This window comes from Manis pentadactyla, chromosome 18 (assembly GCF_030020395.1).
Source record: "Manis pentadactyla isolate mManPen7 chromosome 18, mManPen7.hap1, whole genome shotgun sequence".
NCBI lineage: Eukaryota > Metazoa > Chordata > Mammalia > Pholidota > Manidae > Manis > Manis pentadactyla.
The window spans coordinates 22,498,476-22,522,668 of NC_080036.1; the positions used below are offsets into that span (position 1 = coordinate 22,498,476).

At 58.0% G+C, this 24,193-nt stretch overlaps 1 protein-coding gene across 5 annotated transcripts in view; it reads left to right on the top strand.

Moving 5' to 3' along the window:
- Positions 1–22,520, top strand: part of RGMA (repulsive guidance molecule BMP co-receptor a) — a 39,863-nt gene extending 17,343 nt beyond the window's left edge. For all 5 annotated transcript variants that reach the window (XM_036878681.2, XM_036878680.2, XM_036878684.2 and 2 more), the window contains 2 exons: positions 12,791–13,305; positions 20,121–22,520. In XM_036878681.2, coding sequence (XP_036734576.2) covers positions 12,791–13,305; positions 20,121–20,837 — 1,232 coding nt within the window. In that variant the 3' untranslated portion in view covers positions 20,838–22,520. The remainder of the gene's footprint in view (positions 1–12,790; positions 13,306–20,120) is intronic.
- The last annotated feature ends 1,673 nt before the right edge of the window (positions 22,521–24,193 follow it).

Sequence of the window (24,193 nt, forward strand, 5' to 3'; positions counted from 1 at the left end):
CCAACTAGGTTTCAGGAACTGGCAGAACTGGGTAGTCCGGGCTCGGCCTGGCTGCAAGTTGAGGCTCCCGACGGGCGGGCCATACTGGCAGCGGTAAGGGGTGAGAGATAGTTTCTCTTCTCTCCCCAGCTCTGCTCCAGGGTCCCCCGCTGGGTCCAGTGCACCCACCTCACTCAGCAGCTGTGCTCCCCAGAGGCGTCCCGGAGAGCCGCAACCTGCCCCCAGCCCTAGATGCCACTGGGAAGACCCTGGCCCAAGGACAAGATGTGTGGGAGGCGTGACAGTGCCCCCAAGAGCCTTTGGACCCCGTGCACGCTCACCCTGGAATATTATTAAATCCTCCATCGTGGGTCAAGCAGCAGAGTGCCCTACTCCACCCCCCATCCTCTTTAAAAGCCATTTTCCCCACCTCCAGAGGGTCTGGCTGGCTGAAAGTCTGATTTGGTTCCCTCTCAAGAACTAAAAAAATGAAATAAATGATCCTCTTCTATAAAAAGAAATCCCCCTTTTGGAGAAGCAGGAATTTGCAGTGTGTGTGCATCTCAGCTTGGTGTAGATAAAGATCCAGCCCATTGGAAGTTTTATCAGATGGGTTGATAAATGGCTTTTGTCCCCTGGCTGCTGTGGGGGATGTGATCTCAGCTCGAAGCTGAAATTGAGAAGTGGGGCTTAGAGGCCCTTAAAACAACACCTTCCCGCTCTTAAAGCGGCAGCATTTGTTAACTTCTTGGGCTGGCGAGGAAAGCAAGGGCGGGCTAGAAGGTACTCAGAGGTAGGCAGGAGCTGAGAGGGCTGGATGGTGGTGTTTTTGCTATGTTGTCACTCCATTTCTTCATCTTAAAAACCTTTTAAAGTATCCCCCTTAGTCTGAGGAAAACTGGTGGGTTATATAATTCACAGCCCAAATTCCATCACTTTTGTTTCCAAGAAGACCATTTCTTTTTGGCTTCGAGGCTGGTAACTAAAACCTGGCAGATAGAAGAGATAGCTGCCTGGCTGTCATGCCAACTGGCTAATGTTGCTTCTAATTTGAGGCCTTGACAGCTGCATTTACTCAAAATTGCCCACCTTACTGAAAACTGAGCTTCCAGTATCCCCAGACTAGTGCACGGGGAGGGGGAGGGGCAGGGGGGGTTCCAAAATTGTGTGTGCTCAAGAAACCTGGGTCAAAAGGCAAGTTTTTTAAGTAAGAGATGAAATGGGTCATTTCCACAACAAAGAGACGGACTGTCATAACCTTTGACACCTTGGCAGAGGGGCTGCTTTGGAATAAAGTCAGAGAGCCTGCGGGTCTGATGGACAGCAGGGCATGCGGGGGTGGGCGTTAGAGAGGAAATGAAAGCACTGGAAAGTGGGAGGCCTGGAGACGCTCAGGGACCCATGTGCTGTGGCCTCCCCCACTGAAGACAGGTGGAATCTGGCTCCGGCAGCTGCCTGAAAGCATGGGTTTTGTTCATTGCTAGTTAACTTGAATGGCTGCCAGGAGTAAACCCATAGGAGTACAAATTAAATTGGACAGAGTTATGTGGAGAGAGATGCCTTTGCCTCTCCTGGACTGAGAGGGTTTGTGTCTTCTGAGACTGTTTACACGGACTCACTCAACGTGTATGGCAGGCCTTCGGTGTTCCTGAGTGACAGCATTTGGGGCCCTCTTCTGAACAAGGGAGAGGGGCTCTGTGGTGTCCCTCAGGTTGTGAGGGTGTCTGTTTGGATGATGCTAGGCCTGCAGTGGGCAGACAGAGTGATCACATCTAGATGGGGCAGAGGTCAGTGGGCAGGAGGCCAAAAAGGGCCTCTTAAAAGTCTCCCACAAACAGGATCCTCTTCAAAACACAGTTCATACTTTTTAAGCTTTGAAACCCTGGTGATTTAATAAAACAGCTTTCTAAGAGAACTCGGTCAAAAGCCCATGTTGTAGATCTGTTGGTGGGCCTCCTGTTAACTACATGTGGATGCTAGACTCTAGAATGGTGGTGCTCGGGGTGTGGTCCCTGGACCGGCAGCGTCCGCCTCCCCTGGGAACTGGTTAGAAGTCCAAGGCCTGGGCCTTCCCCAGACCTGAAGCAGATACGCTGGGGGCGGGGCCCTACAGCCTGTACTTTAACAGACCTCCTGGGGTTCTGCTGCGTGCCCAGGTGTGAGGACTGCTGTTCTAAGAACTATTGCCCTGAGGAGTTTCTTTCCCTTTCCTTTTACACTGCAGCTGTAGACGTTTTACTCCTCAGTGGGGAAACTAAGGCTTGGAGAGACCAACACTCTCTGAGCTGACCAAGGGCGTCTGTGTCATAGAGAGGAGACTATTTCTCTCAAAGCTGCCACTCAGAAATGTGCCAGCAAGTCAACCTGCTTACCACATTTTTGCCCTCCCATAGGACTTGGTGTTTCAAAGGGAAAGAATGAAATGATGTCCAGTTGCGAGAGCACATGGCGGCAGAGGCAGCTAGCAGGCTGGGTGTGACAAGCCAGGAGTCTGCAGGGCCTAGCCTTGGTTCCCAGAGATGGAGGGATGTACCTACCAACAGTTGGCCTCTTAGTCCCTGAGGGCGGACCCTTTGAAACAGAGAGTTAAGAGGAGATCTCAGGTTTTCTGATATAAGGAGGGAAACCTCTTTGCAAGGTTGAAGAAATTGCTCGGGTCACCCAGAGCTCATAGGAGAACTGGTGAAGGTTCCCTAGGCTCAGATGAGAACAGTCCATGAAGTGGGGAAAGGGGACCCTGTGGAGGTAAGGATGGGGTGGGGACCATTTTGCATGCTGGCGGACATGTGGTTCCTACTAAAAATCCTCTCTTTGGTGAAATGTGCAAGGTCCTCAACAGATTGTGTAGAAAACCCCTACGTCATATTTTGGTTGAGTGGTCAGATGCCATGCTGTTTGAATGCTTGGCTAAATTCAACCTGCCTACAGTTGGAGGCATTGTTTCTTCTAGGGTGACCAACTCATCCTAGTTTACCCAGCCAGGACTTCTCTAGTTTTTAAAACTGAAATTCCCACGTCCTTATAAGCCCTCTTAGTCCTGGGCATACCAGGATGGTTGGTCAATCCTAGATTCTTCCTTCCTGTGCCCTGGACTAGTGCCCAGCCTGTGTCTGGTAGGGACCCCAGAATCGTGAAGTCCTGGGTGTAAAGTGGGTATCTCCATTCAGGCCACTCACCTGGGGGTGAGGCTCTTTCCTCCACCCATTCCTGACTGTTCCCATTGTCACCTTGCTACAAGCAGCTGACCAGCACTAGGACCTGCTGTGCACTGCGATTTTGGCACATGAGCTGGGAGGCTGCTACCGCCCCAGGACACCTGACCCGTGGGCAGCTCCCTGCCTTGGTGGGGCTACTGCCCAGTGTGGAATGGGACTGCCCACTTGGTCAAGGCCCAAGTCCAGTGCTGTCTTTTGGGGCCCAGTGCCATCCCTGCATTGCCCTGGACACCTGTCCCCTCCCCCCTGGCCAAGTTACTTTGTGGGTCTTGGGTTTTTGTCAGAAAAAGGCAGAAACCCCATTTTCTGTTTCTTTATACCCATCCTGCTATGCACCCCAGACACACTTGGCACAATCCTGGAAAATGACAGGGGCCCTAGGTTTTTTGCATTCCTGCTTGTTGGGTTTTTTGCTAAATAGAGACCACAGGTTTTTGGGTTTGTTTATATTTTTTTCAGATACCCTAATCTTTTTTCCAAAATAATTTTTCTCTGGTTATAAAAATAATGCTCATTTGTAAATCTAAATGCTGAGAAGGCTAAATAAAATGAAAATAACCCCAATTCCAACCTCCTGCAGATAACTATCACTAATTAACATTCATGAACATCCTTCAGGACATAATACCTTATACTGTTCTCTCCAAAGTATGATCATGTGAAGGAGAACAGTCGTTTTTAAAGCTTTTCCCATTTATCGGGTGGCCACAGTGTACTAGGAACTCTACCAAATGCTTTAAATATATCACCTCATGAGAGTATCACACCTTCCCCATGAGCATCCTCATTCCCACTGTACCAGTGAGGAAACAGAGGGTCAGAGAGGCTCCCTGATATTACAACATCTAGTTAGTGGCAGAACCAGGAGTAGAATCCAGACCCCTGCCCTTTCCCATATACCAGATTTTGTATAAACATACTCATTAAATTTGCTATGTAGCGTATAAAGCTTTACAATGGGGGAAAAATAAGAAACAAACTCTGGATACATGATTAGATAGCAGAATGAAGAGTGACCGCATTTTTCATGGATCAGCATTTTTGCCTCTTCCCAAAGACCGTCTCTGCTCCCCATCCATCCCTGGCTTAGCATTCCAAAGAGGATGCCACCCAGACATAGGTCAGGAAAACAAGTTGACGGGGCTGTCCCTGTGCAGTTCCCCAAGTCAGTTTTGGGTCTTTGGGGTTTTGCTTATTTATTCATTATTATTCATTTCGTGCACCATTCCACTCTCTGTCTGGAGTAGTCAGAAGACTGAGACACCTATTAAACTGATCTCTCTGCCCCCAGGTCACTGCAGAAAGGAGCCCATTATAGCCTCCCATGCCCATGAATTTCCCATGAACTCAGACGCCCATGTGTGTGTGCGCCAGCCGGGCATGTGCCCAGCTGACGCACCTTCCCACCGCATGGGGAAGGTCGGGGAGGAAGGCCTGCCTCCAAATGGCAGGGAGAAAAGCCACTGCAAATGAATTTTGACCTGGAGCCACCAGGCAGATGAGCCCAGGGTTGCTGGAGGCAGAGCCAGAATGGAAAATTATCATCTCCAGAGCCAGCCCTAGACTCAGGAAAAAGGGGTTATGCCTCAGAGCTCACCTGCTAGCCTCATCTGTATCTGCAAAGCGATGCCTTGGCCCATAACCACCCTCCTTGTGGAACCCAGGGTAACTTAGTTCTGTGCCTTAAGATAGGGTGGCATTGGAATGGAATCTTACACCCCACCCTTGCCCACTACGGGTCCCTCTCACCCAGAGAAGCCCTCAGCCTCCTGACTGACACGCCTGCTGTGGCTTTGGGCCTGAAAGTGAACACATGTGCTTTTGATCCAGTTCCATGTGGCCCAGTGGGAGCTGGGGGAGGGTGCCCAGCTTGGAAGGCTGAGGTGTGCCCTTTTCCTTGGCACTTGGCGTGGTTTCTTGCAGCAACTTGGCGTGTGTGGAGGCTGCAGCAGAGCCCTGGCTGGGTGTGACAGGGGGCAGTGCCTCCCGCCCCCCTCAGTGAGTGGCATGTGGCCACCTCTGGCCACCCTGCTCAGTGCAACGGCCCCATCTCTCCAGCCTGCTCTCCTCCCCTTCCTGGGTCAGTTGAGATTCTCGGGAAACTTCTGGCTTCTTGCATCCACCCTTGCTCTTGGAGGAAAGCCCCAAGAAAATTCCCAGTGCATCCAAAGGGTGGGAGACACGTTGGAGTTACGGCCTCTGTCGGTTCCCTGGGACACTGAGGCTGCGCTGGGGGGAACGTGTCTTAAGAAAAGGGGTCGCTTCTGGCTTCTTGCAAGTTAAGTCAGGTAGGATCTGCTGCATCTGGCGGCCAATCTAGCTCATCACCTGGGTGTGTTCCTGTAGGTATCTGATGCCAAACTCCTGGATGTTTACACCAGGATGACTGAAAGTCCCACAGGAGTGACACAAATAGGCTGCTTCAAGCATCTGTCAGCTCCAGAACACTGCCCAGGCCAGAGTTGGCCAAATATTGGCACAAATCCCTTCACTGTCCCCTCCTAGGTTCAGTGCTAAGGGACAAGGGAGCGTGCAGATCGGCGGGCTGCTGCTCGCGCTGCAGACGCGAAGTACTGGTCTCAGCCCTACGCGAGGCTCCTGTCCACCTCAGGGGGGCGCTGGTTGCCAGGAGGGAGCCTCAGCGTGCCTGCCGCCCCGGGGAGGTGGTCGCGCAGGAGGAGGACATAGCGGTCTCAGGCTTCAGCTCCAGCTTTTCCCAACGGCTGTGCAGCGATTTCTTTTAAGCGGCCCTCCATTCGCTCTGCCTGCTCCTGTCCCAGGGGAAGGCATCACTTCTTAAGTTACACTGCTTCCTAAAATAGTGTTCTGACCACACCATCCACGGACTCACTGAAAACTCTCCAGGCGCTCCCCCCCCGCCCCGGGTCAGCTGGGTCCAGCCTGAAATACTTAGGCTGGCAAATCAGGGTCCAGTCAGGAAAAGCAAAACCACCGAGGGCTCTTCCTGCAGGGGACCAGCAGGTGGGTGTGGGAAGGGCCCCCGAGGCACACACGGGGGCGCGGGCAGGGGGCCGTGACAGAAACCGCTGGGACACGGTGCCCCCTTGCGGAGGAATCTGGCAAGGAGGCGGGACCAGAGAAACCAAGCTTGCAGGGCCGCGCCCGCAGAGCAGAGGGAAGCCGTTTGAAGCTGAGCGGCAACGTGCTTCATTCATATCGGGCGCAGCCAGCACTCCGGGCTTTACCATGTGGCCCCAAACTCCACTTGCCCCAGCCTTTGGGACCTCCCCCATCACCTGTCAGGCCCCACCCACCCGTGGAGACCTGGTTGAAATGCCTCTTCCCTGATACCCTCTGAGCCCCTCCATCCTGACATCCTGTGTGGTTTGGTATCCAGATGAATCGTGTTTGTTCTGCGTTCCAGAAGTTTGATAGCTTGCCTACCTGAGCACAGAAACTAACTGGGGCTCATTTCTGGAACCTCACGAAGCACAGGGCCCGGCACCTGGTAGGGCCCAGAACTTGCAGCAAGTAAATGAATTTAGGCATTTTTACTTTGCAAGCCACAGAGTTGGACAGAATACTTGATCGTGGGTGTTGTATTCAAAAGAAACCTTATCCCTTTAAGAGGAGGCAGGTTTCCCTCTTTCCCGGCTCCCTCCACCCCTCCTACACGCAACTGAAACCTGATCTAATCCCTTTGCACGCGGGTAATTTATTGGTCTATTGGGCTTTTCTTGGTGGCAAATTGCATTGTCTGTATTCCAGGGTCCAGGCTGCGGAGGGCTCACCGCATTCCTAAGACTCCTTTCTCAGGGCTGATCCTTCACACCCCCTCCGCTCACAGTGCAATGTTTTATTGGGCTTCTTGTTATGCAAACAAGGCGGTAATAATCAGGCTATTATTCTGAAAGATTGGGCTTGATTAGCAGTTCAAAGGAGGTCTCTGAAATCGGCTAATGCCACACTGGTGCCTCAATATTTTCACCCTGCCTGGTTTAGGACAGCTGGTGCTCCAAGCTCCCTGCCCCGAGTCTTTCTGTTTCCGAGAAAGGCACTGGGTTGAAAGGAAAAGAAGTCTAGCAGACTGTGTGACCGTGATGTCCCCTGCTGTCGTGTCTCAGCCCACAAGGAAGGCAGTCTGGAGCCCACCTCCCTGCAAAATGAAATCTTACACATATGGGGTGCCAGGGAACGTGGAAGGCCCTAGCCTCCCCCAGAGACCCAGCAGGGTATGGGTGGGGGCTTTAAAAAGGTGTCAGATACTCTAAGGTACTTCGATTGTGGAAGCCAGAGTATTCCGGGACAAAGATGAGGGGCCCCTGCTCTGAAGGGATTTGCAGGCAGGAGATGGCACAGGACCTGGAGCATCAATGGATGATGCCGACTGTTTGGTGCAGCCCACAGAAAGTGGCCGGAGAGTGAGGCCGTAGAAGGCAACACAGGAGGCCAGGGGTGGAGGGTGCGGGGTACCGTCTTCAATATTTGCAGGAGAGTTGCATTTGAGCTTTCTCTGTGTGGCTTTAGAGAAGAGGCAGGCCCTGTGCACATCCCTGGGGGGCAGGTGGGGGTCAGAGCTGGAGCTGTCGGAGCGGTGGCCAGCCCTGCCCTGGCAGAGTTCTGGTGGCAGTGGAGGTGGGATTGCTGCCAGGCAGACTTCCTGGCCTGGCTGGAGGTGGAAAGCGGTAACCAGGGACCTCTGGGGTCCCCACCCCCAAGTTGTAAAATTCCATGGTGCACCTTGAGAGGCCAGCACGGAGCTAGGTAAAGCGATCTGGATAAAGTAGATTGCACAGAGCAGCAGGGAGTTCCAGCCCGAATTGCACAGGTCAGGAGCAGATGGGTCTGATGGCTGCCGGGGCTCCCAGCCTGAGCACCAGGAGCCCACTGCGCCCCCAGTAAGTTTGAGAGACCACCCGGTCCTCTAGGCACTGCCCAGGCCCCTGCCTCTTGAGGCACTGGGGGTAGTTCAGGGGCTTCCTGTTGGCAAGTCCGGGCCAGCCACTGTCTTTGCAGCCCGTGGATTCTTCCGTTTGTCCCTTTGTCGTTGCATGTGAAGTTCTAAGTCTCAGGAGGCCTGGGTCGAAACAAAACAAGCATAACGTGCTTCTAAGGAGCACCCAGGTCTGTGTGGCACCTTTACGTTTCCCTGGGTGTGTGAGACCCAGGCCCTCGCACCATGGGTTTAACAGCGGCCCTGCGAGAGCCACTCCAACCTAAGGACACGGCGCCTGGGATAGAAATGGAAGTTCAGGGGAACTTCTCACCCTAGCTCAATGTTTTAATCTCTAGGCTCTGTGCATATTGGCTGTTTCGGTGGCCAGAGGGCCAAGAGGGGCCACTCTGCTGTCTGCAGGAGCCAGGCAGGAACAGGGCAGCTGGCGGCCTTCCGGCCCCCTGGGAGCACTGAGGGTGGCTCGCTCAGCAAAGCTGGCTTCCTCTTCCTGCTAACAGGAGTTGCAATAAGATCTCTTTCAAACTCTCAGACTTTCCTCTGCTTGCTGCCTTCCTTGGACACTCACATCAGAAAAGTCTATGGTTTCCTGCCTGGAATTAAGGTCGCCTGCTTTTTCTGAAAGCTGCAGCACATAAAAATCAGCCCCTCTGGGATCTCTTTGGCAGGTGAAGCCATAGCCGAGAACTTTTACTTTTGATGCCAGGCCAGGTTATGTTCTGGTCCCTGACCTAGGGGGGGCCTTTCCCCTGTGATTTAGTGGAGTGGACACAGGGCAGCAGGATGGGTGGGGATCGAGGGCTCCTGCACTCGCCACCCGTGGAGACTTCCCAGCTGTGGAACACCCAGAGCCCTTCCTACAACCTCCAGGAGACACGGCTCAGGCGTGTGTGCTGCAGGCAGACAGGCCCGGGAGGGCTGCCTCCCAGCCTGCAGGATGATGGGCAGAGTGGGTGCCCTTCATCTGGTCCCAGCTGGTCACTGTCAGTGGCCTCTTACAAACCACCCCCACCCTGAGCCACAGCTTCTCCACCTGTGGTGGGGGTGCTTGGGCTTCCTCTTCAACTCTTAGGAAGGTGGGCGAGCCCGCTCACAGTCCCCCGAGGGTTTGGGGCCGCTGCGGAAACTTGGGATCCAGGTGGGTCAGTTTGCATCAGCACGCGCTACAGGTGGGCTCCCCCACCAATGACCTCTAACCTCTGACCTCACTGGGGGCTGTATTTGTCCCCCTCTGAGACCTCTGTCAGGGACCCTGTTTACTGGGGGTCCCAGGCACACCGTGTACGTCTCACTTAATCCTCAGTGAAATCTAAGGCACATGTTGCCTCAGATTCACAGATAAGGAAACTGAGGCAGACTCCAGTTCCCACAGCTGCTAGCAAGAGACCGAGTGGGACCCGAACCTGACAGCCTCCCTCCTGTGCCCACCCTGCCCACCTCCCCACAAAGCCACGGTCGCCGTCACACCTCTCCATTTTTGGCCCAGTCCTGGGTGACAGCATCTAGAACATTCTCCCCGGGACGGAGAGGGGAACACGTGTTGGACAGAGAGCTGGAGGGCCTCGTCTCCAAGGGCTGAGAGCCAGGCGGCTGTGCCCTCCCCCCGTTTGCCCCTGGGAGAGCTGCCTCCCTCTCACTGCCCTCTCTCTCTGGAGCCCCCTCCGACCCAGAGGAAATGCCCTTTCACAGACTCCAGTCTGGCCAGGATCCAGCGGGTTCAAACTTGGCCTTTCTGTGATGATTGTTGAAAAGAAAATGGCCCAGCTCTAAAGAACTGTGGCCTGTGGACCAGCAGCCTGGGACTCCCCTGGGAGCCTGCCGGCCATGCAGTCCTCAGGCCCCCAGGCCTGCTGACCCAGAGCCCCCGAGGCTGGTGGGCACTGTGGCGTTTGAGGAGCGCTGCTCTGGACAGAGTATTAAAGGCCACGGCTGGGCTGGCAGACCCCACTTGATGTCCCCAGAGCACGGGAGGCGCCCCCTTCCAGGGCACCTCTGTGGTAGTTTGGTCACGGACTCCGGACACACAGGGAGAGCTCTGGAGCTGGTCCGCCATGCACAGCCCAGGTTTCAAGGCTGTGGAGATGGCAGACGTCCATCACTACCTTCCCCTTAAGTTCAAGTACCTGGGGAGTCTCCTGTTTCGGGGGACACCCTGCATACCCCACCTCATCTGAGTGCAGGCTGGTCCCACCCAGGGCGCCATTCCTGCCCCCTCTGCAGGCAGTGTGCAGACAGAAGACCCCTTGCCAGGGGGTCTGCTGGGGGTAAGGCCATAGGCCTCCTGGCTGGTGGGGGGATCTTGGTGGTGCAGGAGGGGCCCTCAGGGAGAAGCTGGAGGTCCCTCATGGTAGAGGCTGCCTTTGATCCGCCCAGTAGTGGAGGATGGTGGAGGGGATGTTGCATGGCTGAGACAGATATTCTAATGGCTTGGAGACAGGCCTGCGCAGCTCCTGCTTGGGTCACAGACAGGCAGTGTCCTTTGTCTCTTCTAGGCAGTGTGAGGGCCAGAGGGGGGCCCACGCCAGGATGTAGGCAGGGCTCCCAAGGCCAGTGGGCTGGTGGGTGGTGGGCACAGTCCAGGTGGCTGCCACTCAGCGCAGGCCCGTGTCCGTTTCGGGCAGCTTTCTCTGATAGCTGCGTCTCCGTGATTCAGACAACACAGAAGAGCAGGTCAGCACACTTGCTCCCAGAATGAATGAGGCTGGGGGAGCAAGCCCTGCATGGAGGCCGCTGGCCAGAGATGGGGGTGGTAGCTGCCCCCATCAGCCCGTTTGTACTGTGCTCCCCCAAAGTGCTTGTTCTGCACAGCGCCCTCTGCACGCACACATACCTCTTCACCTCCCCCACCACCAGGGGCTCTTCGACCTGCTCCTCCGCAGGCCACATTGGCATCCATAGGCCACCTGGAGGCTGGGCCTTTGTGTGTCTTCTGTAGGTTGCAGAACTGTGCAGACAGCAGGGCCAGAGACCCTTCTAGCTGCCTTTCAAGGGAGACCTGCCCAGGAGCATATCTCTGTGGAACAGAGGCCACACAGTGGGGGGCTCACCCACTGCTCCCCACATGCCTTTTCCCGGCAGTTTCTGCCTGTTATTTACCGAATCTGCTTCTGTAAGCCACCCCACTTCTTCAACTCTGAACTATTAGAATGGAAAATCTGTAGCTATTCCATCAAATCTGGTTTATGTTTTCTAAGACACATATAAGTAAATATGTCACTGCTCAAATGAAAAATGTCCACCCAGAACCACCTGCAGAAACCTTGTTGGTCAGCAGTGTGACACACACAGGTCAAGTTAGGGGGAAAGCCTGGCTGGTCCTAAACTTCAGGCTTTGAATGATGTGCCCAAGTCACACCCCTGCGCGTGGGGTGTAACTTGGGCAGGGCACTTCAGAGAGCCGTGCCTGTCCGCCCGCAGAGGTAGGAGAGGCCTCCAGGTAGCCAGGTAAGCGGGGCCTCACAGCACAGCCAAGGGCTCACACTGGGCAGCTGCTGGATTTTATTTTCCTTAGCCTCCCTGCACATAAAATCTCTCCTGGCTTTTATTTGCAATTTGATTTTAAAGGTAAGAAGCCAGGGCCGGAGAAGCAAACTGACCTGTCCAAGGTCACGAGCTAGGCTAGTGGCCCAGCCAGGAGTGGCTGGAGCAGTGGCCCCCTTCCTGTCACTCACTCCAGCGTGGCCTACAACCCCAGAAGCGGGGCCTCCCAGCTGGCCTTCCAGCTCCTTTGCTCGTGAAGCCTGTGTAGAAGCTTCCTTCTTGCTGCCTGGCTACTTGTGGTCACTCAGGGCTGTGCAGAAGAATCATGGAGGCTGGGAAAGGGCACATTCCACGTGTCAAGGCACAACGTTCAGGCCTGTTAAAGCCACAGTTCTCAGGCATGGTCATTTGTAGCTACTTATCTCAAAGATCTCAAAGCTTATGACATAAAAATAATAAAATAGGGCAGGTCTGAGGTGATCACTCTCGGTGCTTCCCGGCTGGCTCTCTGGAGCAAGATAGAGAGGGATGGGGCTACAGCCACCACGGGGCAGCCGCCCTTGCTTTGCAAGGTGACCAGGGCCAGTACAGCTGCCTTACCGGCCAGCGTTTGTCGAGCAGCTGCTGTGTGCCAGTGCCTGCCTAAGTCTTCACCACTCAGCAACCTCACACAGTACATATGATTATTATCCATTTTCCACATAAGTATAATGAGGCACAGAGAAGTTAAGTGATTGGTACAAGGTCACACAGTGGCAGAGCTAGAAACAGGTACTGAATAGCGGGGCTTAATTTTTCTGCCACATTGTTGCTGCTTTTGCCAAAGTTCGGGAGGATGGCTGTGGAAGTATCACCAGATGTCCAAGACCCAAGGGTGGCCTGTCAGGTCCCACAGGCCTGCTTCCCAGAAGCACTGGCAGCCCCTCTGACAGGCTGGGAACCGGGCGAGCAGCCTCCAGCCCGCTATCTGCACGCGTGGCCACTTGGGGTCGATATGGGCTGCACAGAAGAATCTGGAAGGCCGGAAGGGCAGGTTCCGCACTGCACTACGACCTGGGGGAGCGCTTTGCCGTCCGTGAGTGAATGTGTGCAGTGGGTGGTGTGGGGTGAGGGGTGCTGTTCTTGGGCCCGCAGCCCTGACCCCCCAGCGTGGCCAAGCCTGGGCACCCCACCCTGAGGGCGTACCTCCCTTTCTCCACAGCCACCTCCCCGTGCAAGATCCTCAAGTGCAACTCTGAGTTCTGGAGCGCCACCGCCGGCAGCCACCCCCTGGCCTCGGGCGACGCCCCCGAGTTCTGCGCGGCGCTGCGCACCTACGCCCTGTGCACCCGGCGCACCGCCCGCGCCTGCCGGGGCGACCTGGCCTACCATTCGGCCGCGCATGGCATAGAGGACCTCATGAGCCAGCACAACTGCACCAAGGATGGCCCCACGTCGCAGCCGCGCCTGCGCACGCCCCCGCCGCCCGGGGACAGCCAGGAGCGCTCCGACAGCCCCGAGGTCTGCCACTACGAGAAGAGCTTCCACAGGCACTCGGCCGCCCCCAACTACACGCACTGCGGCCTCTTTGGGGACCCGCACCTCAGGACTTTCACAGACCGCTTCCAGACCTGCAAGGTGCAGGGCGCGTGGCCACTCATCGACAACAATTACCTGAACGTGCAGGTCACCAACACACCTGTGCTGCCCGGCTCACCTGCCACAGCCACCAGCAAGGTAAGGAGAGGGTGAGGCTGGGGCACCCCGTGGGGTCACCACCCAGACTCTCTGCTGTCAGGAGGGCCCAGACCCAACCCTTCTTGCACCCTGCCCAACCCAGTTCTCATTCCAGTAAATGGGCAGATTATTTAGAGAGGACTGTTGTAGAGATCCTTTGTCATGAGTTGAACCAACTTGGACCCATCCCTGCACGTTGCCTAGAGGTTGGTATTTCTCAGGGTGCTGGTTGCTACCCATGAGGGGTTTGTTTGTGAGATCACATTCTGGGGTCAGAAGCCAGCATACACCCATGTTGACTTTTTCTTTAATCGGGCCCGGTAGAGCAGGATAGAACAGGACGGCGTAACCGCCCACAGACAGGGAAGGCAGCTTGGCTGTTCCGGGCAGGGGTAGGCGTTCTGGGAAGCTTCGTTTCTGCTGTGTGTGCGTGTGCCTGGGCGCAGGCTGGGTCCGGGGTAACTTCTTACTGCCGGTAAAGTCAGAAAGTTTAGAAACACTCTGCAGAAAACCGGGTTCCAAACTTTTGGAATATTCTTTTCTTGCCCCAAACTGTATTTTGGTAGAACTCCTGTGTTAAAACCCAATCAAAGAGAAGCCTCTCTACAGGTACATTTCCATCGTTGCCTTCAAGGGGCTTCCAGTCCAGAGGAAGCAAACCCCTGCCCTGGACAAGCAGACTTCTGGAGATGAACAGTCTACCCTGGGGTCCTCGTGCAGCCGCACGTTCACAAACTGAGCAGATTTTAGGAGACAGTGATTCTGCGCCCACTCCCCCCCTACCCCCCAGTCAACTGACAGCAGGTCTCTGGGTGGGGTCAGATGTGTGTTGTTTTTTTTTAAAGCTCCCAGTGATTCAGGTGCACAGAGGGCGTTGGGGACGCCAGGTAGGGGGGCTGGGCTGTGGGATGCTGATGGGGTCAGCCAGGGCTTCAGGGTACCGTCCTCACCACACCGACACTAAGAGGCCGTGGGCACCTAGGAGGGAGGGCCGTGGTGTCTGGGAACAGGGCAGATGGAATGGGTGAGGATGGAGAAGCCGCTCACTGGGCCCCCGGGGGCCACCCAGGCAGCCTCTCCCTCCTCCCTTGGGCTGGCCCTGCCAGATGGCACAGCCTGAGCACAAGGCTCTGAGAGGCAAAACAGCCTCCCCACCAGAGTGTAGCTGGCTGGGACCCCCCCGCTAGGACTTGACCTGGCCCCCTGTGTGACTCGAGCGTAGTGTGTGCCCGCTGCCGCGAGAGGCACTTCCCATCTGCAGTCCCAGAAGCCGCTGAGAGCTGGTCATCTTCTGACCCAAGGAGGCCTCAGTGTATAAGCAGCAGGACTCAAGTCCTGCTCATGGGGCCACAGCAGAGGCAGCCCCAGAGGTGGCCCATGACCCAGGCAGGGGGACTTCCCCATCCACCCCAGATTCCAGGAGGGTCCCCCATTTCCATCCAGCCAGGGGCACCCCTCAAGGGTGGGCTGCTGTTTGGCTCTCAGAGCCCAGGTGTTGGGGACACATCTGCTTCCTCAAGGCCCAGCCCCCTAAAGCCCCCTGGGGTGCCCGGGCTGGCAGCGGGTGTTTCCCTAGGGAAAGCACATGTCAAGGCAGCGTGTCGGGAGTGCCAGGCTGGCCCATGAGGGCATTGCTGCTCCTTCCTGTCCCTCCACACCCCAGAGGAGGACAGTGAGGGGACCTGGCAGCCAGGAAAATTCCTGCCACTTCCCTCTGCTCTGGTGGCCCTCAGAAGTGCCCACAGAGGGTCTCTTTCTGGGCCCAAGTGCCGGGCAGGAAACAAGAGGGTCGAAACCCCACGGCTGACCTTGCAGGCCCGTGGCACCAGGCCGTGAAGCCCGGTGGGCAGCAGAATTGTGGCCAGTGCTGTCTGCACTGCCCCTGTCCCCCCTGCCAGCCCTCCACAGGCCTGAATCTAGGACCCATCCTCTCCCTGGAGCCAAGAAAAATGAACGGCAGAAGCCTGAGGCCGCGGTGGCTTCTAAACCCAGCAGCAAACACACTGTGGGAGGGGACTCCGCCCCTCTGTCCCCCTGCTGGCAGGGGCACACAGGGAGGTCTGTGGGTGGGAGAGGGACGGGGACCTCAGAAGGCCTGACCTTCCTCACCCAGGGTGGTGTGGGCATCACATTGATAACAGAGCCAAGCACAGACCTGGAGACCTGGGAGGAACTGTGGTTTTCGACCAGCAGAGCTGGGCTGCGGCCCCAGTTGGGTAGGGGTGCTGGGGGAGCAGGAGCCTTTAGGCCATGTGCCGTTGGGTCCTGGAGGCTGGGGCTATGTGCCTGGGCTTAGGACCCCTGGATGCAAAGCTCAGCTCTCCCCGGGGCTCGGTGATGCTGCCCAAACACCAGAGGGATTAACCACCGGTCCATTCATTCATTCTGGTGTTCCGCTCGTTCACTTGACCCATGATTCTAAGGGGGGGCGCAGAATCACTCAGTTTGTGAACATGCAGCTGCACGAGGACCCCGGGCTAGACTGCTGTGCTCCAGGCTCCCCGCTGGACACTGTGGCCGGCAGAACTACCCGAGCATGGAGTTTCCAGAGGGTGCGAGGCTCTGCAGCACAGCTTGACCAACCCAGCCCATATGTGCTGTGACCTTGGGCCACCTTGACCTCGCCTGCAGGCCGGGAGCTCAGCAGCTTTCCATTACAGCTCCGTCAGCCAGGAGGCAGCACAAGGCGCTGCCAGAAGCCCAGCAGTCACAGGGCCAGTGTCTGTGGCCCAGCCAGTCCCCATCGCCCCAGCAGTCTGGGAGCCTCATGGTTCCCGGGTGAGAAGCATCAGCAGCTGGTCCCCAGCCCCTTGGTCTGCCCACACCTGTTCTCCTGGGCGCCCCTGCTCAGGTGTGTTGCTTGCCCCTTCACTGATCCAGCCAACATTTACAAACATTTCTTCTGGGCCAGCCTCCGTGCTCCGCGTGCCCTTCCTCCCGGCAGCTCCCGGGCTTACAATGGCTAACAAAGACTGGGAAAGGGGTGCTCGTGGTGGGGGCAGGATGCTGAGGGCCTTGAGGGGCCCCAGTGGGGCCCAGAGCGCTGGGCAGGCCTTCTGCAAGGCCTTTCTCTGTGCTTGGGATGGGAGTGGGCAGCAACAGCCTGTAGAGCCACCCACCAGAGCCCCCTGCCAGACTCCTCTGCTGGCTGGACCCCGCTGCCCGCTCTCCTCCGCCCAGCCTCAGCCACGGGGCTGTGCCCAGGAGCCTTGGCCCATTTCCCATGGCACTGACTTCATCCACACCAGTCCAGCCTTCAGTACTTGTGGGTGATCGAGGTGTAGTGTTTTCCAGCCCAAGCTGACATTTTAACCAGCGTCCTGCCCCCCATGGGACTTCGTTCCGTGCCCAGTCCCCTGCCTGCCCTGTTCCTCCACCCTGCTTTCAGCTCCGCTGATAGCACCCCATTTTACAGATGAGAAAACTGAGGTTCATGCAGGGGAGGAGCTCTGGTCTCTTCCCCCCTGTTCCCCATTGCTGGTTCTCTGCAATATCACCGTTCTGTCACGCTGCCCGATTCATGTGTGACCTCCTGGGGTGTGAGCTCCGTGAGGACGGGGCCCGGAGACTGTTTAGTTTCCTTGTGTGGATACGGCCCCCAGCACCGGGCCTGGCCTGCAGCTGGGCTGCATAAATAGCTGTTGACGGAACCCGGTTGCCCTGTGCCCAGCACAGTGGAGAGAGCCTGGGGCCCCCCTGGGAAGGGGGGCGGCACAGACAGGGAGCAGCAGCCGCGCCCGTGACCGTGTTGGCAGCACGCCGCCCGGCTTTCGACAGGCCCCCTTCATGCTGTTACTTGTGGTTGAGTCCCTGGCACCGGTGCCAAGAAGAGTCAAGCAGCCTGTCAGGCTTCCAGGAGGCTGTCTCCACGAGAGATGGCGGTTAGAGTGAAACCAGCCCTTCCTGTTCCAGGGGGACTGATGGCGCTTAGACAGCAGCCCCCCCACCCCACCGGTGTCTGTGTGGCCCTGCACAGCAGGCAGGGACACCAGAGTCCCTCATCCCTCTGCCCCCGCCCCCGACGGTGGGACCACCCAGTGCCCAGACCACCCGGCTGGCCCCCCTCCCGCCCCCAGCAGGCTGCCTGTCCGTCGGGGAGGGTTGGATGGAGAGAAGGAAGCAGCAGGAGGTGGCGCTGTGGGGAGGGGCTGTTTTGCAGGCTTAGGACAGTAGAGTAGTGGCAGTTTTCATGCGGTTCAGTGCATGGGGCTCAAAGAAGGATGGAGGGGCCACAGCCACTGTGGAGATCCTACGGCGAACCAAAAATGCACCGCCCTCCAGGCAGCCTGGAGCCCCTGCACAGAGACGGGGAGACAGCGTGCAGTGCCCAGTGAGCTGCACACATCCAGCTCCGGGGACCCTGGTGGGGCCTCCAGCCCTCAGCTTGGAGCCCCAGCCCCTCCCCACGACCTATGACGATAGCAGAATGTGCCGCCCCACCCACCGGGCCAGTCATCTGTCTGGCCCCATGGGCACAGCACCCTGATGGCCCAGGACTTCAGAGGCTCCCAAAAAGGCTTCCTTATCTTCTAAAGTCAGAAGGAAAAAGACCAGCATCACCCGACCTAGACTGTGTTTGTCCTAACACCAGCGCAGGCACCAAACATAACGTTGGTTATTTTGATGGACGAAGGGGCCCACTGAGGCCGAAGGGCCTAGAGGCTCCAGAAGTCCTAGCGCAGCCTGCCCCTCGCCCTCTCCATTCTCCCTGAAGGTCCCAGGCCTCCGTGCACACCCTGCCCGGTCACCCATAAATTCACACAAGCGTGGGGAAACCTGCTGAGCAGTGATGAGAGAGCCAGCCCATCTCCAGCTGGGCTTTTGCAACCCTGCTGGCTTGCTTACTTAGCCTAGAACTTTCTATGGTCCCTAGGCCACCCGTGTCCAGACTTCAGGCCTCTCAGCATCTGCTGCTGAGGCCACTCCCTTCCAGGTTCCCCCCTCAGCCTCCTGTCTGTGCCCCCCGCCACCCTGGAATTGCAGCCAGACACTCCCTGGCCTGCGGCCTGGCCCCAGACCCCACCCTCGGCCTGAGTGAAGGGCCTTCGGCTGTAGCCTTGCCCCCTTCCCCATCAGGCCTGCCGCCAGCCTCCTCTCTGGGTTCTCGCAGGGCAGGGCCTCAGCCCTGGGCACCTGCTGTCGGGTCAGCAAACCCTGAGCACCGCCTGGCCCTGCCTTCTACCCCAGGAGCCTCCCAGGCCGCGGGCATATCCTCCAACTGCCACACCCCCACAGTGCCCAGGGGGAGAATTCAGCTGAGACCAGGCCATACGTGTCGGCAGTGTCCCCCCCACCGCTTGCCGGGGTCCCGTCAGCCCGCAGACCCTCTGGGGAGGTGTGGTACCCCTCACAAAGCCCTGATAGCCAGCCAGCCAGCCCTTCCTCTCCTGGGTGGCAGGGATGAGAGGACAAGGCCTGGGAATGGGGCGGGGACGGGGGGCAGTGTGGGTCATAGGGGTTCCCAAAGGGCCTGGACACCATCTCACCTCCATCACCCACGTCCCTCCCTCTTTCAGGCTGTGGGTCTAGGTTCCGGCTGCCCTCGGGCCAGGGGGCTACCAGTGGTAAAACAGCCAGCACCTGGGAGCAGGGCTGGTGTTTTCCCTCCCAGTCTCGCTCGTGTCTCCGACCCATACAGTGCTCCTTGTTAGGATTGTGGCGGACAGACACCTCACCCAGAATGGGGGGAACTCACCGATGCCCGGGCTGTTTGTCTCCCATCCTCCCGTCCTTCTCCCAGGCCTCCCATCTTGTGGGCTTATGACTGAAAAAGCCCAGGGGCTGGAAACCAACAGACCAATCCCAGCTCTGCCTCTTGCTGGCTGCTGTGTGACCTGGGCAAGTCACTTTGCCTCTCTGAGCCCAGATTTTCTCTGATTCAGCGGTCGTTCTCCTCCTGAGCCTCCATCTCTTCTGTTCCACCTGCTGCCATGTCCGGCCCGTGGCCTGCCATCCTTACGCAGGAATTCTGCCGCAGGTCCACTGGCGGCGTGAGACCCATGGGTACAGCTGTGGACCATAATCGTTTCCTATTGCTGGTGTAACAAACATCACAAGCTAAGTGGTTCAGACAAACAAGTGTATTCTCTCCAAGTTCCGGAGGTGAGGCGTCCAGAAGGAGGCTTACAGGGCTGGCATCAAGGGGTGGGCAGGGCCAGTCCTCCAGGGGAGAATCCATTTCCTGCCTCTTCCTGCCTCGGGTGGGTGCCCGCATCCCTCCAAGGGGCCCACATCACTCAAGTCTCTGCCTGCATGGAAACGTGGCCTTCACTAATGTGCTCACACCTGCCGCCTCCGCCTTACCGAGAACACTTGTGATTGTATTCAGGGCCCACCCGCGTCATCCAAGATGGTTCCTCCAGCTCAGTGTCCTTAACCTAAGCACATCCAACGTCCCCTTTGCCGCGTAAGGTGACATTCACAGCTTCCAGAGATCAGGGCCTGATGTCGTGGGGGCCGTGGCTCAGCCTACGCATAAAGGACAATGACCTTTTATTTTTAATTAGCTCTGCTTTGCTTTTAATGGCTCTCTTCCCGATACAGCAAATGAGCTGGTTTTCTGTTTAGCGTGCGATCTGAAGTTGAAGTTCCCTTCCTAAGCCAATCCTTTTTAAAGTAAAAGCAAGCTGTTTTAAAGAAAGATACTCCATGCTTTATGGTGCAGGTGGCTCCGGACTGTGCCCCGAATGGGGACGTTATGTCTGGGCCGCCCTGGGGGCTTCTCCCCACCCTCCGGAAGGGGCAGAGCACCGCGGGCATGGGGCGGGGCCTTCCCCTGCCACATGGCTGACCCCTCTCTCTGCTGCTCCCCGCAGCTCACCATCATCTTTAAGAACTTCCAGGAGTGCGTAGACCAGAAGGTGTACCAGGCCGAGATGGACGAGCTCCCGGCCGCCTTCGCCGACGGCTCCAAGAATGGCGGGGACAAGCACGGGGCCAACAGCCTGAAGATCACCGAGAAGGTGTCAGGCCAGCACGTGGAGATCCAGGCCAAGTACATCGGCACCACCATTGTGGTTCGCCAGGTGGGCCGCTACCTGACTTTCGCGGTCCGCATGCCCGAGGAGGTGGTCAACGCCGTGGAGGACCAGGACAGCCAGGGCCTCTACCTCTGCCTGCGGGGCTGCCCCCTCAACCAGCAGATCGACTTCCAGGCCTTCCGCGCCAGCCCCCAGGGACCCTGGAGGCCGGCGGCCGCCAGCCCCACGCCCGCGGCCCCGGACACCTTCCCGTACGAGACGGCCGCGGCCAAGTGCAAGGAGAAGCTGCCCGTGGAGGATCTCTACTACCAGGCCTGCGTCTTCGACCTGCTCACCACGGGGGACGTGAACTTCACCCTGGCCGCCTATTACGCCCTGGAGGACGTCAAGATGCTCCACTCCGACAAGGACAGACTACATCTGTACGAGAGGACGCAGGAGCCCCCGGGCCGGGCGGCGGCTGCAGGGCGCCCCCCGGCCTCCCGGCCCCTCCTCGGCAGCCTCTTGCTCTTCGCCCTGCTCCCTGTGTTCCTGGAAGCCGTGGCCGCATAGGCTGGCGCTGTCCCCCAGCTGGTGGGCGACTGTGGAAGGGCTGGTGGCCCCCGGGTGGCCCTGCACCTCGGCGGGGGCCAGGAGCGGAGGCAGCCGCTGGCCGGCGGGCCGTGGGACAGGTGCCCAGGAGGGACAGGTGCCGAGGAGCCACCTCGGGCTGTCTGCTGGCAGGGGCGGGGCTGCCAGTCGGCCCCCACCCTCCCGGGCCTGAAGCGGTTGTGGTGACGGGAGCTGTGACATCTGTGACTCTGCAGAGCTACGTGCAAGGGTGCCGCTCCCCTCGCCCACCCCACCCCCCGCAGTGTGAATATGCAAAACAGAGCCCCTCGGGCTCCGTCCAGACACACTGGGAACGGGCCAAGGCCAACCCCTCCCGCCCCTGCACTGCACTGGTCAGGCCCACCGACTGCTGCCCCGGGGGGGGCCACCTGCGCCCGCCGCACGCGCACACTCTTACACGAGCACACTCACACACTAAGCCACCGGGGCCGAGGCACCTGTGAGGCAGGACCCCCAGGCAGGGCCTCCTGGCGCCATGGGCCTTAGGACCCCCCTGGGGTGCTGCTTGGCATCCTTAACCAATCGATGTAACACTTTGGCCAAAAGATTGTGCCCGCCTGGTGCCTTCCTGCCCTTGGGCTCCCTGTGGGCTGCCGGAGACCACCGCGGGCAGCCTGGCCGCTGTGGCCCGGCTCAACACCGGTTACCAGGCTTCTGCCCAAGAGCCCTGAAGTCCAGGGGGGCATGTGTGCTGGCACGTGCTCTGAGCAACACCACTTGTGGGCCCGGAGGCCCTCCTCTGGCCGCACACTGTCCCCCATTCCCCACTGTGCTTAGCAAGTCCAGCCCTTGTCTGAACAGAGAACTGCGGCTGGACCTCTGTTCCTTCCTCCAGCAGAGAGCAAGAACCCCGGGCTGCGGAGGGGGCCGCGGGGTGTGGGCCGGAGCCCGGGGGATAGGGCCAGCTGGCCTGCCCTGATCCTCTGCCCTCTCCTCACCTGTTCCCCCAAGCCCCCCTCCCCACGCTGGCCGCTGGGGCTGCATTCTGGGGCAGGGCTGGGCCCAGCAGGCCCCTCAGCCCTGAGCGTCCCTGGAGGGCCTCCCCACTCCGGGCCCCTCCCTTAGGCCCTGGCCACACAGTCAGGAGAGGTTTAGCTCCTGCCTCCTGTCAGCCCAGCTGCCCAGCCAAGGAGACCTGCACCCGCCCGCCTCTGCTGCTGATCCAGAGAACCCTAGGGACACACGGGACGAGGCTCTGCCCCCAGAGGTGCAGCCGGGCCCCGAGAGCCAGCCTCCCGCAGCCCCCCAAGGTCCCACCTGCCCCCGGCCTCCGAGGCAGCCCCTCTGCTGTTCCCCCGGGGACCTCTCATACACTGGCCCGGGAGGCTCCCCGCCTCCCCCTCCAAGAGGTCCCCCTCTCTGCCAAACCGCAGGCAGGGGGCTGGGAGGGTCTCACCCGGCCCCTCCCTGCTGGTTTTTAGATGGTCCCTATGTTGGAAGTAAAAAATGAAGCACTTTATTTTGGTTGTTTGATGGCGTTCTGCTTGGACGTGGGGACCCCTCACTGTGTCCTCATGTCTGCGACCTGTGTGGAGTGTCACCGCGTGTACATACTGTAAATTATTTATTAATGGCTAAATTCAAGTAAAGTTTGGGGTTTTTTGTTTGTTACTTTCTCTCGGACTACATGTTGGAGTTTACTTTCTGAACAGACTTTGGTTCCTTCTGGGGGAAGCGGACTTTGGGGGTGGGGCGGTGTCACACTTGTGCATGGTGGGGCACAGCTAGTGCATGTGCGCAAGCACACGCGTGTAGGAGTGCTGTGGGCGTGGGACACAGCGAAGCGATATAGCGACGAAACCCCCTGCTGTTCTCAGTCACTTTTGCTCCTTACAATGAGCTGCTTTGGGGACTTGAGGGGCCCAGCTTCCCTGGCTCTGGTGAAGCTGGACCACAGCCCCACAGACAGACGGCCCCCTGGTGCGTATGGGGTGAGGCTGGGGTGCTGGCCTGACGGGATGACTCCAGCTCAGCTGCCACCCTCAATCTAGGAGCCTCAGACCTGGGACGGTAGGTGCCACCCTCCCCGTGGGTTCCCTTCCTCACACACAGCCTTTTGTCCCTGTTCTTAACACCAGATGTCATGAAGCAGAACAGGAGCGCCGTTCAGCCAGGCCACATGCTTAGTGGCTTCTCCACTTTCCTGGCTTTGTGACCGTGGGCAAGTCACTTAACCTCTCTGAGCCTCTGTGCCTCCCTCTATAGAATGGGGAGTACCTGTCCTATCGGGTTGTTCGGAGATTCAGTGAGTGAATCCCTATAAAGTACTTAGCACAGAGCCTGGCACAGTGAGTGTCCCATGTTGACACCTGTATACCACAGCAAGAGGCATTGACATGGCGGGGTCAAAGGGGAAAGGGTCACACAGGCCCTGGGAGCTTGAGAGGAAGGTGAACCCAAAGGCTAGCAGGGGCTGGAATCCAGAATGTACATGTACACCAGTCCCAAACCCAGACTGGAGAGGAAGGCCAGAAATAGGAAACCCGTACTGGAAAAGACAAAACATGGCTGGAACATACCTGCGCATCTTGCCCAGCTGCCCCAGCCGTCTGCACCGACAGGCCCCACCCTCAGGAGTCGCTGGGATGGAATAATCCACGGGGAAGGCCCCGCCAAGGCAGCAGAGCTTGGCCAGCACAAAAAAACAGATTATTGGGAAGCCAGGGCACATAGGACTGGGGAAAAAAAAAAAAAACCTCGCTCACCATCAGACGAAAATGCTGTGGCACTTGCCAGAAAATATTCTTGGTTTGGAAGTTGTTCAGAACCCTACATTTAACCAGCTGGAATCCTCCGAGCACCATGCTACTAGTTGCCCTCGTGAACATGGAAATTTGCATTTCATCATGAATATGGAGCACAGCGTCTCCAGCTAAGGGATTCCCAAGGAGCGGCTTCAGCTCCCGCCATGGGCCTGGCGTGGAGGGACTCCTCTGTGCCGGCTTAGGTGAGGCCAGCAGCCTGGGGGCAAACCCATTAGCACAGGAGGTGTCCTGCCTCTGAGCTCTGTCCGCACTGCCTGATGTGTGGCGAGAACGTGGGAGACCTTGTTTAGCAAACCAGAACGTGTAAGGGTGGGAGGCAGGCCAGAGAGGGCGTAAAACCAAATGGATGAGGGTCCTCTGTAATGAATGGGGCAGACCCTTGGGCAGAGACACCCCTGAACCAGGCCTGAGTGGGGCTCCTCGCGGTAATGCCAGCAGGCCCATGGGGCAGGGGGTAGCACTTGGGCTTGAGTGGCAGGCCAACTTTGGCATCCAAACTGGCTCTGCCCGTCGCTGGCTGTGTGGCCTCCC